Source organism: Castanea sativa, chromosome 9 (assembly GCF_040712315.1).
Source record: "Castanea sativa cultivar Marrone di Chiusa Pesio chromosome 9, ASM4071231v1".
In the NCBI taxonomy this organism is placed as follows: Eukaryota; Viridiplantae; Streptophyta; class Magnoliopsida; order Fagales; family Fagaceae; genus Castanea; species Castanea sativa.
In genome coordinates, this window is record NC_134021.1 from 1,370,256 (window position 1) to 1,386,327 (window position 16,072).

A 16,072-nucleotide genomic window follows, 5' to 3' on the forward strand; every position below is an offset into this window, starting at 1 on the left:
AGATTATTCCTAAACTCTTCTTTATTGTCCGTTCTTACTTATTATTTGGGATGTTATTTGTTAAATTAAAACTTTTTTTCACTAAAATATTTCCAATAAAGGGAACTATGCTGACAAGGATGAGTATTTTTCCATCACTAACCTATATGCAAGTCTTAATAATCATTCATTTAATTATTATGTCTCAATAAAATTATATATTCTATAAATTATATATTTGATTAATTTTACAATAATTAACATAAATATTAGATTCTCATACAAAAATATTTGTAAATAAGAGGCCCTTTATAAATTTTATAAAAAAAAAAATCCAAAGAGCCTACATCTTAGACAATCAAATATATACCTCAAACTTTTTCTTTTCATTTTTGGATGAGGAATTTTTTTTTATCGAATGAAAGAAGAGCCAGACGAGATTCGAACCATTGAATACCTCAACCAATATGCCCTACAATAACAATCAAATATATACCTCAAAATTCTTTTTGGGTAATTATAGATTTATATTGTATTAGCAATATAAAATTTACATTATAGACTAAACAAATGTGTATAATGTTGTACACATTTGTTTAGTGTACAATGTCAATTAAGAATTTTTATTTCTTTTGATTTGAGGATGAGATTCGAATCACTAAATACCTCAACCAATATACCCTACAATAACAGTCAAATATATATATATATATATATATATATATATATATATATATATGTATGTATGTATGTGTGTGTTTATATTGTACTAGCAATTTCTGGGAATTCACTCTCTAGTGGGCAACTTTTTTTTTTTTTTTAATTTCACGACAATTTCATCGTTTATCATGAAGTAGTAAAATAGTAGATAGGTTAGTCATGTCAGTTTCTTCTTAGGGTAATTTGACACTATATTATGCTTTGCACCACAGGTGTTTTTTTTATTTTTACCCTCAAAGAGATCGTGTTATATTAATCCATAATGTACTTAATCTCATGAGTGCCTATTGCATCCCACTCAGAAAATCAATGCCCATATAAATAACAAACTATCGTGTTATATATATATATATATATATATATATATATATATATATCATATATCATATATCTAATGGTCCACCATGTGTCTTCATGATTCCATTTCTCCCCCATATAAATTCATATCTAGTTAATACCTCCTCCAATCCTCTATAAAACCCTAGACATCTCACACTTGTCTTCACCAAAGTTGTTGACAAGAGCCCCCCTTCAACAAGTATCTAATTGTTTCATTTAGCAACCATGCATTCGAACTCAACCACCATTAAAACTTCTTCGGACGGAGTTTGGCAAGGTGATAATCCTTTAAACTATGCCTTCCCATTGTTAATAGTCCAAACCACCTTAGTCCTCTTTGTCAGTCGCTTCCTTGCCTTTCTCCTCAAACCACTCCGCCAACCCAAAGTCATTGCCGAAATCATAGTATGTTTCCAATAAAGATTTCTTTTTTCCATTTCATGCATGTAGCAATTTTTCTAGAATTCTTCCATGAAAACAAATTTTGCCATAAATTTTGACACGACTTACATATTGCCTTACATCATTTACACATGAGAGCCACTATTGGTACTTGTGAAAATTATAATTTGATCATTTTTACTTGACATGTGTACTAGTTGTAACAAAGTGTGCGCAAAAATGTGCGTCTATTTATAGACTTTTTAATTTTTCAGAGTTCTTTTCTAATGAGTTTGCTACTGGTTTCAGGGGGGAATTTTGCTTGGACCCTCCGCACTAGGACGCAACAAGCAATTCGTCCACCTAGTTTTCCCTTCATGGAGCACTCCAATACTGGAATCCGTAGCAAGTATTGGCCTCCTCTTCTTTCTCTTCCTGGTGGGTCTTGAACTCGATTTAAGCTCCATTCGCCGCAGTGGCAAGCGAGCTTTCACAATAGCACTTGCCGGAATTTCCCTCCCATTCCTCTTCGGAGCCGGAATCACATTCCTCCTCCGCAAAGCCATCCACGGCGAAGACATAGTCGGTTACGGCCAACTCCTTCTGTTCATGGGTGTAGCTCTTTCCATCACAGCCTTCCCAGTCCTAGCTCGCATATTAGCAGAACTAAAACTCTTAACAACTCAAGTAGGCGAAACAGCCATGGCTGCTGCAGCCTTTAACGACGTAGCTGCATGGATTTTACTTGCCCCAACTGTGGCAATATCTGGAGGTGGACACAAGAGTCCCTTAGTATTCATTTGGATTCTCATCTCCAGTTTTGCCTTTGTTACTTTCATGTTGTTTCTAATCCGACCAATCATGAACTGGGTCGCGAGAAAGTGTTCCTCCGAGCATGATTTTGTTAACGAAGCCTATATATGTTTGACCTTAGTTGGGGTTATGGTGTCTGGGTTTATGACTGACCTTATTGGTATACATGCAATTTTTGGTGCATTTGTTTTTGGATTAACGATTCCAAAAGGTGGTGATTTTGCTGGGAGAGTGATAAAGAGGATTGAGGATTTTGTGTCGGGTTTGCTTCTTCCACTTTACTTTGCTTCCAGTGGGTTGAAGACAGATGTAGCTAAAATATATGGGGCTGAGGCTTGGGGGCTTTTGGTGCTTGTGATATCCACAGCTTGTGCGGGGAAGATTTTAGGAACATTTGTGGTGGCCATGCTTTGCATGATTCCTGTCAGGGATTCCTTGGCGCTAGGTGTGCTCATGAATACTAAGGGCTTGGTGGAGCTTATTGTTCTCAACATTGGCAAGGAAAAAAAGGTTAGCTAAGTATATATCTATACTGAATCATGTTTATTACACACACGTTAATACATACACCTTTACACATATGCTATACAGCAACTAAATTCATGTCACGATTTTAGTAGATTTTTTGCGTGTAAAGATATATGCATTAACGTATGTGCAACAAGTTTTTGCTTGTGTTATATTCTTATATAAACATAGAAGTTACAGTAACAAATTAGTGCCTAAAATCTGCACATAATCCTATATTTTTCAATTCAATGACCTAGTTTAACATAATATTCTGCATTCTATTTGAAAGTCTGCGCATAATCCTATATGTAAAAGATTATTGTGTTTGGGCTATACAAATTTTGGAAAGTGAATAACCTAAGAAAACAAAGTAGATGAAGAAAAACTTTTAGGCGGTTTTCATGCCTATCAATATTTTTATACATAATTCATGAGTTTTTGTACTAATTGTAAAGTACACGTGGGGGAATGAGGAAATTTAATCCAGGTTCTCTCCATTGCAAGGAGAATCAGCAACTTTTAGGCGGTTCTCTTCATAATTTATGAAGTTCTCTTTTTTGCTCGAGTCATAAAGTTCTCGCTAATTGTATTAAAATAGATATACATCAATATATACATTAAGATCTAGCACAAATTTTGCCTGCCACTATCATCTAAAAGTTAATTTACGAGGCCACTTTGGTACAAGGATTCCATACCACTTGAGCCAAATTGTTCAATGGGGGTCACTCAAGGAATATAAGCATAGATAGCTAGTCAATAATCATGAAATTGGTCATTGTCATATTAATTAGTAAAAAAAAGGAGAAATACAATTTATATTATTATAAGAGTTGGAGATACCTTATGCACAATTTTTTATCTATAATGTAATTAACTTTACAATAATTAGCATAAAGATCAGATTCTCATACATGCAAAAATATCTGTAAACAAGGGACCTTTTATAAAGTCCAAAAAAATATATACCTCAAACTTTTATTTTTATTTTTGGATGAGTTATTTTTTACCAGATAAAAGAAGAGTAAGATGAGAATACCTCAACCAATATTCCTTGAGGCAATGCCCAGGACTTTTTTTTTTTTTTTGCTAAATGATAAAAGATGTATTCAGTGTAAACTTATCGACCTTACGCCACATGATGATAATAGATAAATACCACATGTATCTAGGGGCAAAGCTACATAGGGTGGGGGCCATGGCCCCCCCAAATTTTTTTAAATTTTCTGTTTACTATATAGAAATATTTAATATTTTAATAATTAGCCCTCAAAAATGGGACTTTCCCCCCCCCCCCAATTATTTGAGTTGGTTCAATAATGTTCTTAAAAAAAATTTTCAATTTGTCTAGTAGTTATAGAGAATGTATTGTTTCACAAATTCATTTTTTATGGTAAATTGTGTTCTCGTATTTCTTAAAGTTTTGGATCATTCATGTTTTTGAACACTCCATTAATTCAATTGAAACTTTTTTACTCACAATTGTAGACAACTTGGTAACTTATATTGAAAATGAAAATTGTGAGGATTTCACTATGGAAGATGGTAAAAGATTAATTTAATTCTATGAAACATTTAAGGTTTCATTATGAAAGATACTAATTTTTGTGTATGTGTATAAATGCATGTGTTTGTGTATATGTATGAAAGTTTGTATAGACTAATAAATTAGCAACACAAATCGGCCCCTCCAAACAAAAATTTCTGGCTCCACCCCTACATGTATCATCAAGCCACACCCGACGACCATAATTGGATGGCTGACTGGTACGTCCTTGTATAATTTCATAGCCACCATATCAGTTTTTAACAATTTATTAGTTAATCACACTACCAATTATTACCGGAACTTGACTCCCTATAGTAGGCAACTTGTTTTTTTATATGTCACCTCAATTTCATTGTTTATCACTGGAAGTAGTCAATGGAGAATCACGGAATGGTAATTGTCCTGAAAGTCTAATAAATAAAAAAAATTAAGTATATGGGTCATGGTCAGTTTCTTTTAGGGTTATTTGACACTATATACTAGTATACTGGTCTTCGAGTGTTATGCATATTATGCTTTGAACCATAGGTTTTAATATGATAATATGTCTAATTCATCCATAATGGTGAATCTCATGAATTTTTTAAAACTTATCGTATGTGCTTTCTCGGTTGTGCTCCTTGCCATTATCCCAAAAAAAGGGCTTTTATTTGTTGAGATTTCCTCCATTTTCATTTTCATATTCATATATTCATATGGTGTCACTTCCTCTTCCCTCCAAGATGGATAGTATCCTCCCCACTTCCCAAAAGATTTCCTCCATATTCATAGAATATATTCATAATATGATGTCTTTTCTCTTCCCTCCAAGATAGATAGTATTATCTCCTCTTAAAAAATTTGGGAGATTTTTTTTTAATACATCAATAATTAGGGTGGAAGAAAAATATTACTAACAATCCCCCAATTCAATTTATATACTCTCCATGCTTCAGACTTCAGTATCATGTTTTATAATTATCAACTTTTTTTTTCTATTTTCTGTGTAACTTTGCCATATAAATGTAATTTTTCCATAAGCGTAGAAGTATAGAACATGTTTATCAAAAAAAAGTATATAGCATGTTGAAAATTTAAATTCTGTTCCTCATATCCCTCTGCTTTTGTCCCAAGTGGCAAATATCTCTGCTAAAATGGTTTGATTATACAAAGAAGACTGGTGACTACCATAACAAAATAGGTAGGTTCAACTTAAACCGAGACCACAACATCAGATGGATAGGCCGAAATGGATGCCAATATGTAATAATAATTATTATTATTAAAAAAAAATCCGGTCTATTATCATCAGAATTTATAATTTTTTTTAACCAAAAAAAAAAAAATCTATCTATCAAGAACTATTCAAGTACAAAACCTTATCAATTGATGATTGCAGGGTTCACAAACCGCCAACCAATCAATAAACTTTTTTTTTTTCCTTATAATAATTTTCAATGTTTTTTTTAACTTTTGCCAATAACTTACTGATGGGAACGACGAGAATAGCTTACAGATGGGTATAATGCTACAGACGACCTATACCCCCATGACGAGAAAGATATTGCCACGTCACTGACGAGGGCACCAAAATGATTCAATGCCGGCAGTAATACCTCGAGCGGTTACGATGCCAGCTGGGTAGACCGTTAGAAACATATTAAAGAACCATTACTCGGCCAGGAGCACCATTAAGCCAGGAATTAATGGCACAACGGCTAGACACCAAAAAAAGGTATATAAAGGAGAGGCACCACCCACATAAGGGGACACACAATTGTATGAAAAACAAAGTAATTCCTTTATAAAAACTCTATTTCCTTTTTGTGCTAACTTTGGCATCGGAGGTGTTGTGGCAGGCACCACACCGGTGACCGAGTAAAGAAACTTCTGTCTTATTCGCAAGAGTGATACAGTCATCACCTGGACGGACTACCACCAACTAGCATTCATCTGGACGAACCCTCCTCGACTGACGATATTCTGCTTCAACACTTACTATTGGTGTGTTAAATCTTATAATTGCTCCACAGGTTCTAAATGACGAGATTTTTGCTATATTAGTCCTCATGGCACTATTTACCACATTCATGACAACTCCAACAGTCATGGCAATATACAAACCCTTGCGTGGAATTTATTCTCAAACTAATCGCCGACTTCAGCGACAATTGCCTCTCACAAAGAACTCACAAGATGAGCTTCGAGTCCTTGCTTGTGTCCATGGACCTGAGAATGTTACCTCACTCATCAATCTCGTGGAGTCAATTCGTAACCCCAAAAGATCCCCACTCAAACTCTATGTCATGCACCTTGTTGAACTGACTGATCGCTCATCCTCCATCATGATGGCTCAACGTGCTAGAAAGAATGGTTTTCCCTTCATAAACCGCTTCTGCAGAGGTGCAACACCAGACCAAATTGCGGCCGCCTTTGAGGCCTACGGCCAAGTAAACCGTGTCAATATTCGTCACTCAATAGCCATCTCGGCATTGTCCACAATGCAAGAGGACATTTGCCATGTAGCTCAAGAGAAAAGGGTGGCGATGATCATATTGCCTTTCCACAAACTTTGGAGAGGGGAGGGTGAAGAGGCTATGGAGAATGTAAACAATGGCTGGAGAATGGTCAATCAGAGTGTGCTAAAGAGGGCACCATGCTCAGTGGCAGTGTTTGTGGACCGTGGATTTGGCGGTGGGTTAAAGCAGGAGGCAGAACCCAGTTCCCCAACACTGAAAAGAGTTTGCATTTTGTTCTTTGGCGGATCTGATGATCGCGAGGCTCTAGAGTTGGGAGGAAGGATGACAGAACATCCAGCAGTTAGTCTAACCATTCTGAGGTTTCTGGAAAAAGCTCAGGATGAGATTCTGAAGCAGAGTCATAGCAGCAGCTCAACTGTCCCAATAAACGATGAGAGAGAGAAGGTGACCTTCTGTTCCTCGTGATATCTTAATTTTAGAGTTTTCTTAACTTTATTGAGGGCTCCAGTGTAGTGAACTAAAGTTCTTTTTTTTCCAATCCTTGGACCAGGAGATGGATGAGACTACAATGGCCATATGGAGGTGTGATCAATCAGTTAAGTACGAAGAGAAGGTTGTGGACAACATCACAGAAGAGGTGTTAAAATTAGGCCAGAGTAGTGAGTATGAGTTGGTTATTGTGGGAAAGGGACAATTCTCAAGAAGCATGGGGGCAGAGTTGCCAGCGAATCAGATCGAGCATGCTGAGTTGGGGCCCATTGGAAACATTTTAGCTTCATCGGACTGTGGCATAGTGCCCTCAGTCCTGGTCATACAACTGGATAAACCAAATGCAGATAAGACTGCTATGTCAAGGATGGTCCAGGACAAGCAAGTAACAACAATTGATGCTTCAATCACAAATAACGAACCGTCTGTGTGATCAAAAAGAATACGGACGCTCTAAATGTAGTTCTTGTAAATAATAAAAAAAAAAAAGAATAATAAAATATATATATATATATATATATATTTTAGAAAATATGCTCATGGTTCTGTGTTATTTGAAAGAATAAGGACACCTGAATGAAGTTCTTTGTAAACAAACTCCAATCCTGCGTGAACTGATTCAGACTCCAAATGGAAGGGAAAATACAGGAATTGGAGTCTGGCACATTTGGGGGCAAGTTGAGAAAGCGAACTTGATGGAAGGAGCACCAAAGTCAAAAGAGCATTCATTTTTTTATTTCATTTGGAAGTATGCGTGGATGGTAAATGCATGCTTAGCTGAAACTGTTGACTTTGTTTTTCAAAGCAAGCTTGATGTGTGGCAATCTTGCAGCTTGATGTGCGGCAACTTCACCCCCTATTGATGAAATCCCTGTACCCTATAAAACTAGGACTCCCGTAATGGTGAAAGACAGAATTTTGAATAAGAATTTTATGAGTTGATAATGAGCCCCTCTTTTGTTTGGTGGTGTGATGCCTAAGGTTTCTAGGCAAATTCTAGGTGGTGAAGCTTAGAATACGTTCTGTTTAAGTTTTTGTTACCCTTTTATCTATATTCTTCTACACTTCTGCATCAGAACTTAAGTTGACATGGCAACAAGGTTACACAGTTTAAAACTATTGGCCAACATAGTTGATGAGAACATTTTAAAGGATGTAATAGTTATAGTCCCCACATTTATATGCTACAAGCTGTGCCATTCGCACACCAAGACTGCCTAAAGTCACATATTCATTTTTCACCATGTCCCACAGCAGATAATGAGATGTGCCTCTACGCCACCCCCTTTTAGAGAGCTGCCGGACCAAAACCCGAACTCCCTGAATTGCTCAAAGTTCATTTTTAGCTAAGCTCTTTGGTGACAACCTTTAGGGCATGAGCATTTTTAACCTGACCTTTTTCTGTTGGCCTCTCCTACGGCTTAGTTTGTTTCTTGGCAATTATCTTAGCTCCCATCAATTTGAGAACAAGCCCAAAAAAAAAAGTGTCTACCAATAATGTAGACCAGGATTTTTCTGAAGATCTGAACCGGCCACATAGTACAATTTCGATGAAATTTTGAAAGGAAAAATGTCTTCTTATTGCGAAAATTCAATATGAAACACACAAGGCAAAAGATATTGAGGGAACAATTAGTCATTACAAATCAAAAGCAACTTTTGGACTTTCAAGTCAACAAATAATGTTTCTTCACACACAGACAGCAGTCCTCTTTTGAATGGGCAATTACCCTTTCCTGAATACAGTTGTACAGATATAAACTATTCTCAAACAGACAAGATGTCCCCCAGAAATAACATAAAACTTTTAAAAGATTTAAACATAAAAGAAAATAGAAGAGACTTGCTGAAATATGCTAACCTTGGAAAAGCATATCACCTATCCACATGGGATATGACCCAATCACAACCAACTTTCCATCAGCTGAATTCTAATTTTCATGTTCATCATCTTTGGAATTTCCCTTGCCAGTCACTAGTTTGAACACTACTATAATTTTTGTCCACCGTATACGGGTAAAACCGAGAATTTGGTAAAATTGTGAAATGATTCCATCTGGCCAGACAAGAATGTGTTTAGTTTCAAATAAAGCACAAATGGAAGAAAACAAGAATGAAACTGAAGAACAAATAATTGTCACATGTCCAGAATGACTTTCAATATTAACTCCACAAACAATGTTTCTCAGTACTCTCACATAAAGCTATCTAATTTGCCCCCCTTGTTGATTTTTGTAAATACATAAAGTACTTTCAAAGACACAACCCCTTTTGAACGAGTCATCAAAAACCTTAAAAAAAATGAAGGGAAAAAATAAGAGAGGAGGTTTCATTGTGTACTAACCTTAGAGAAATCCTCCCCCTGTCCAAGTTGAATCTGATTTCCCATTGTGACCAACAGCTTTCTTATCTGAGGCACTCTGGTAGAAATTATCATATCCATCATCTTTGGCATCGTCCCAGCCGGCCCAACCATCACTGTTATGAGATGCTGCTCCCTTTGTTGATTCTTCCTTCCTATTGTCTTTGCTGTCCCAATCATCCCAAGAACTTGAACTGTAAGAATTGTGCCCAGTTGACGACGACTGCCCTCCTCCAGGTGAAGAATTCCATCCTTTGTTCTCCTGTTTAAACTCTTGATAATATCCATTCGTCTCACTATCATTTCGTTGCCAGTTATCAGTCTTCCAGTTAATGCCTTCTTTAGTGTACTCTTCAACCTTCTGTGAAGCCATTGCCATGACCCCCTTCATGATCCCCCACGTCTTCTGTCCAATCTCTGATGTCTTTGCAGTGACAACAGTTACAGTTTCATTTACCTTGTGATCATAACCGCCATCCTTCACCTGTAATAAATGTTTTTTCATGCACCTTGTTGTCTAATTTCATATATTGTCCATCCTTAAAATCTATAGTAGAAAGGGGGGAGGGGGAGGCAGATAAAGCAATAACTATAACAAACAAGGTTAAGAGCAGCAGCCAAAAAAAATGTGCTCATGTTAAGCAACATAGTATTGATTATACATTGTGTGGAAGCATAATGGGTCCATAAACCATGGGTCCCAAGATCGAAACTTGGCTTTGATACCAAGTTGATGCAGGATAATATCGAAAGGAAGATGAAAATAACAAAAATTAAAAAGATAACCCTAAGAATCAGCACTTAGGGTTCCCTGCTAAGGCTGGAATCAACACCAAGCAAGAAACTTAGGAATCAGCACTAAAACAGTTTGGAAAATCTCCAATCTGAAATTTTATTCATCAATCGTCTAATTAAAAGAAAACCACCTGAAGCCTTTTTATAGAGCTTCCAAGAATAAAAGATCATGTCCATTAAACTCTCAGCTGATAACAATCTCAAATACTAATCCCTATCTGAACTCAAAATAAAATGAAATTCTAAACTAATCCAACTACATAAGAAACTGAATCCCATAAGGTGTGTTGTCCGCAACAAATGCAAATCTGAATATCTTAACCTTGCAAAACACGAGCTTAAGATACATAAATAGTAAATTATATTTCTTTTGCATACTTAATGACCACAATAAGGAGGGAAAAAATGAAAAACATTAATATATACTTAAATGCCAACATGATTTCCATTTTACCATGTTTTTGGGATCCATACAAAGGCTTGATAGATAAATGTGCAAGTTAAAACAATATTAAATATCAACCATACTCAAAATAAATGAAATTGGAACGTACATTATTAGTTACCACAACATGTGTCTCAGAGGGTTTATCCATCAACAGCTTGTAATTTGATAAATCTCTCTCTCTCTCTCTCTCTCTCTCTCTCTCTCTCTCACACACACACACACACACACACACACACCCACCCACCACAGCTGATCTCCATCATCACATAATTCCCATCAATCCACCAACTTAATTGTAAATTACCCATACATCACCATTACTACATCCTAGTCTTTTGCTATTAAGGCATGTTTGGTAGACTATAATGGATACTGTAATGTAATAGTTATTCCTATGATTTAATTATTCTTTAGTTTGCTAATGTTTTTACTACAAGAAATAGTCATTCCATATAAAAAGTTAATCTTGGAATAACTAAAAGGGTTGTAATAGCTATTCCTTAGTAGGTGCAATAATTTCTAAAATTAATATATTTTCAAATAAACAAGCTTTCCATATATACGTAACAATTATAAAAATCATAAAATCATAAAAAAAATAACTCATCTCTCTCTCAAATTTAAAAATATTATTTTAAAGGAAACATAATTGTATGAGTAAGATATTTACTAAAATAAACCTTAAGTTTTATTCTAATGTTACAACTCACAACCAAACGTATAAATAGGTTTAGTTATTCCATTACAACACATTTTATTGCCAGTAATAAAGATTGTAATTCTTCTTGTAATCCCTATTCAGTGTACCAAACATGCCTAAGCCTACCTACTAAATAGCCAACCCCAAAAAAAAGGTGGTACCATTACTTCCATCAACCAGCGACCAAAGATGTACCACTTTCACTACTAGTTCAATCCCCAGGCGAATATTAAAATACAATCACAATTATTGTCAATTCCACATCAAATGTAGTTCCCCACTCTTAACCTTCATGGTATGTTTGGAATGGAGAGAGATGGAGGAAGAAAAGAGAAGAGTAGAAGAGAAACTAGCTAGAATATACTAAAATTCAGTACATTCTGCCATTCTAGCCATCTTGCCCTCTCCTCTCATCTTCCCCACATCTCCCTCCATACAAATATAGGGTTAGCTAATCCCCTGGCAGCCTATTTCACTGTCACTACCAAAGTGACACAACCACCATCATTGCCAAGTCACAATTTTAGTGTTGTTCCACCACTGATATTAGTAACAACCAACTTCAGGTATGCGCAACTCTTGGCGAATGTCATCCAAATCAGCCCCAATTCTCTTCATACTCAGTCCCTTCGAGTCACACATCAACAACACTTGTTTAGTCAAGAGTCCCAAATCCCCTCCCTCATACCCTCTCTTATTAATCTGATAAGAAAGACTGACCAAATAATGATTGATCATGTGATCTTGAGTGCCTGGGACATTTGGTGTCGCCAAGAATGGAAGCCATCTTGGCAACAGTGTCAAATATAAGAAGGCTAAAATGACTTGTTTACTGCAGATCTCATCGTTCGGCTACATGACAAATACTAAATGGCTTTATCTTCCAGTTCAGTAACCCAAATTTAAGTATACTAGCTAAAACAAGTCAAATAAGTTTGTTCATTGGTAACAGATGTGTTTTGGGGAAAAAATATATATATATATATATCCATGATTCATTGTATAGGAAAACAAAGTAGTGGGCTGTGTCCACATGAGGTCAGTGAAATTGAAAGACATCTCATTAGAGGTACATATACTTCACCTGTTATATGTTATAAGAGTTACTTTCCCTGCATCAATTTTATTTATACTGTAGAAGGGGAGACAAAAAGAAGTTGGAATGTCAGTTTTCAAAGAGCTTTCAATGATTGGGAGTTGGACTCTTCTTCTTTTTTTGGATAAGTTAGAAGTTGGACTCCCGCAAGTACTTTCCTTAATTTCTTCAATCTAACACCCCTAGGTGAGAGGGTTGTGATAGACTGAGTTAGAGGTTGCAGGGGAGTGGTGTTTTTACTGTCCGTTCCTACTACAATGCACTACGGGTGAATTGTGCAGTGCTTCTCCTTGGAAGAGTATCTGGTGTGTCTGTCAAGGCCCCTTAGAGGGTCTCTTTCTATGCTTGGATGGCAGCATGGGGGAAGATTCTTTACACTAACACATGATTATGCCCTACTCACAGGCTTGTTACTATAAGAGAAAACCTATTCATACATCAAACTCTTTTGTAAATTGACATGGCCACCAATATGGCAGTGCGATGTCTATGAAACTTTACAATTATCTTAGGTTGTCATCTAAGAAAGTAGTTGCACTGTTCTTTGGTTCACCTCACTTGATCCCTCCTCTTCAATCTCTCTCCTTTTATCCCTAATTTACTCGGACATCCTAATTAACAAGATCCTTCCCAATAATCAAGATCAAAACTGCAAGATAAAATGCAAATGGGTAATTTCCTTCAATCTCTGTTACATTAGACTAAATGGTCAAAGGCAGCTATTTGAATCATGTCATTAATTTAGAGGGGACATTACTGCAATTAGTAGTTTGTTGGAGATACTGCAAATTGGAAAATATTGCCATCAAAGTAAGTGTTATAGTATTAATTTTTGAAGTCTTAACTGATGATGCAGCTCCATGTAGATGGAAATTTTAGATTGTCAAAAAGAGACAACAAATGTAATTCTTTACAAATAGTGTATTTTGTTTACCTTGCGATGTCGCTAGTCCATTGTGGTTATTTTCCTTAACTTCGTTTGAAGTACATTGGGTTATGTCTCAAAGTATGAGAAAAGGTGAGAAGGCATGCTGGAAAGGGTGATTTTTTTGTTTGCATTATGTGCACATTTAGCAGAAGTGGTATAGTTTTGTACTTTCAACAATGTAGAGCTGAATGGGAACACAATTAAAAAACATTAATTATGTTCTCTATTGGACCGGCTGTGAGGTTTGGGAAGTATACATTGCAATTCTATTTTGGAAGGCAATTCCTCATTGTTAGATGTGGTGCATACAGATAGAAAGGAATGCAAGAAGCATTGGGGAAAAAAAAGGACCATTTTAGATTTGAAATTACCATTCTTCGTATATTTGTTATAATGTCCATTCAAAAAAATATATAAAAAATAAAAATAAAAACTTTGATAGAATGGACAGCAGGGTCAGGATTATTTTTATTGACATTTATTGGATTTGATTAATCATTGTAATTTCCTAGTTTAATTGTGTGGGTCATTATGCACTTCTTATGTATATGCGCTTTACACCTCCCCTGTTTCAAAAAAATCTGTAATTAATTTATCAGCCAAAAAACAAAAATATTTTGTTTTAGATTTCATAGTTCTTTCTAATTTTAATTTCCTGAAAGGATGCCTTACAATCCTAAACATCAAGATTAGAGATCACATAAATACAGATAAATTATCATATATCAAATTATCAACAGAACCAATTCGAAATACCTTAGTAGAGATCTCTTTTGTACCAGCTTGGACAACAGTGGCAGCCGACTGCGCCGCGGCAGCAGCAGCCAAAGATAGCTTACCAAACCCCTACAAAACAAACCAATAGCATTAACATATTAGATCAATTCAAAGCACTCAGCACCAATAGAAACAATAAATCAACGGCAAAAAAAAAAAAATGAAACCTGAGAAACAACAGAAAAGACATCTCCCTGAGCATCATTCCGCTGGGAAGAAGGCGGAGGAGGTGTGGATCCGAACCCGACATACTTGCCGCCTTGCGACGGCGGAAGCCCATCGGGGCGGGACTCGTTCTCGGCCCGCTTTCGCGCAAAGAAACTCTCCTTATTGGCCGCCGACGCCTCCAACTGCGCCCGCGTGTAGATATCCTCGGTTGATTTCGATCTCACGGGCCCACCGCCCATGCCGCCGGCGCCTCTAACATCGCCCGTCGACTGGTTTCTCCTCATATCGCTAGAAGATCTGAATCCATCGTCGGTATCCCAACTATCCCACCCTCCTCCTCCTCCTCCGCCGCCGCCGCTTCCGTTGCTCCCGTAACTACCGTTCCTGCCACCGCTTAACGGCGGCTTCGATTTGCCGAATCCGGTGCCCTCCTTCACGACCGGCGGATCCCGCCAGGGTTTCCCTTCGGCGAGGGCCTGGATTCGGTCCCTGTAAACGCTGGCGGCGTTGGTGTTGTACTTGGTGACGATGTCGGTCTCTTTGGCGATCCCGTACTGAGCGAAGAAGGAGTTGAGCTGCTCGTTGCCGCCGGACTCCATTTTCTTGATCTGGATCTCGGACCAGGAGTCCATGGTGACGGATCGGACGAAGGAGATGTGGACGCCGAGGCCGCGGTGCTTGCCGGAGCACTCTAGACACATGAACACGCCGTACGACACCGACGCCCATTGCGGATTCTTCTGCGAACAGTCCACGCAGACCTTGTTCCCCGCTTGCGATTGCAAATCCCGTAGCCGCCTCGACGCCGCCATTCGGGTCCGATCCGTCCGTTCTCAAATCGGATCCTGCCGAACCGAATCCAAAAAAAATTTTAAAAATCAGAGCAGAAAGAGAAATGAATCGAAATGGAGAGAAAAAGCTTTTTGGAAAGTTTTTCGTCTGAGATTGGGAGTTATATATACATATACGTTGGAGACACAGAGAGAGAGAGAGAGAGGTGTTTGGGCGTACCTGATTTGTTTGGAGCTTTGCTTTATCGGAGACAATTGGGGATCACCGACACCGTTAGTTTTGTAACAACGTTTTTTGGTGTCTAAATTCGATTGACAGGTGCTGCTGCTGCGCAATTAACTCAATTAAGTAAATTTCATTTTTCTCTTCTGTCTTTGGTAGGTAACTACGCATTCGTTACCAAAAATATATATTTATGTTTTAGAAAACCTTTTTTGTCAAAATGTCATTTCTACTCCAATAAATACCATTTAAGAATAGAATTTTTTTTTTTTTTTTTTGGATATCACAATAATGTATCGTGTAAATTTTTAAGAATTTTTTTTTTTACTTTTTGATGTCATTATTTTATTCTATATTTAAACTTTGGGTAAAGTACGTATTTTGTCCTTATCCTATACACCATATTTCAATTTGATCCCTAATTTTTTAATTGTGTCAATTTGGTCCCTAACCTTTCTTTATCGTGTCTATTTAATCCTTATAGTTATCTTTTAGATGAAAATTAATGACATGTCTAATGGCCAAAATAAAAATTAGTTTCTGTT

The 16,072-nt window shown here is 36.8% G+C and overlaps 2 protein-coding genes across 2 annotated transcripts; one reads left to right on the forward strand and one right to left on the reverse strand.

Annotated features, from left to right (window-relative positions):
* Positions 1-1,188: 1,188 nt before the first annotated feature.
* LOC142611407 (cation/H(+) antiporter 20-like) lies at positions 1,189-10,108 on the forward strand. Its single transcript, XM_075783526.1, has 5 exons — positions 1,189-1,443; positions 1,729-2,742; positions 6,304-7,194; positions 7,301-7,707; positions 9,563-10,108. The coding sequence occupies exons 1-4, from the start codon at positions 1,264-1,266 to the stop codon at positions 7,670-7,672; spliced, it is 2,457 nt and encodes an 818-aa protein (XP_075639641.1). The 5' UTR covers positions 1,189-1,263; the 3' UTR covers positions 7,673-7,707; positions 9,563-10,108.
* Positions 8,796-15,684, reverse strand: LOC142611408 (putative ADP-ribosylation factor GTPase-activating protein AGD6). The gene is made up of 5 exons (XM_075783527.1): positions 15,525-15,684; positions 14,513-15,358; positions 14,325-14,414; positions 9,584-10,085; positions 8,796-9,295 (listed from the first exon to the last, which is right to left on the reverse strand). Exons 2-4 carry the CDS (start codon positions 15,323-15,325, stop codon positions 9,585-9,587), a joined length of 1,404 nt encoding a protein of 467 aa, XP_075639642.1. The 5' UTR covers positions 15,326-15,358; positions 15,525-15,684; the 3' UTR covers positions 8,796-9,295; position 9,584.
* Positions 15,685-16,072: the final 388 nt, after the last annotated feature.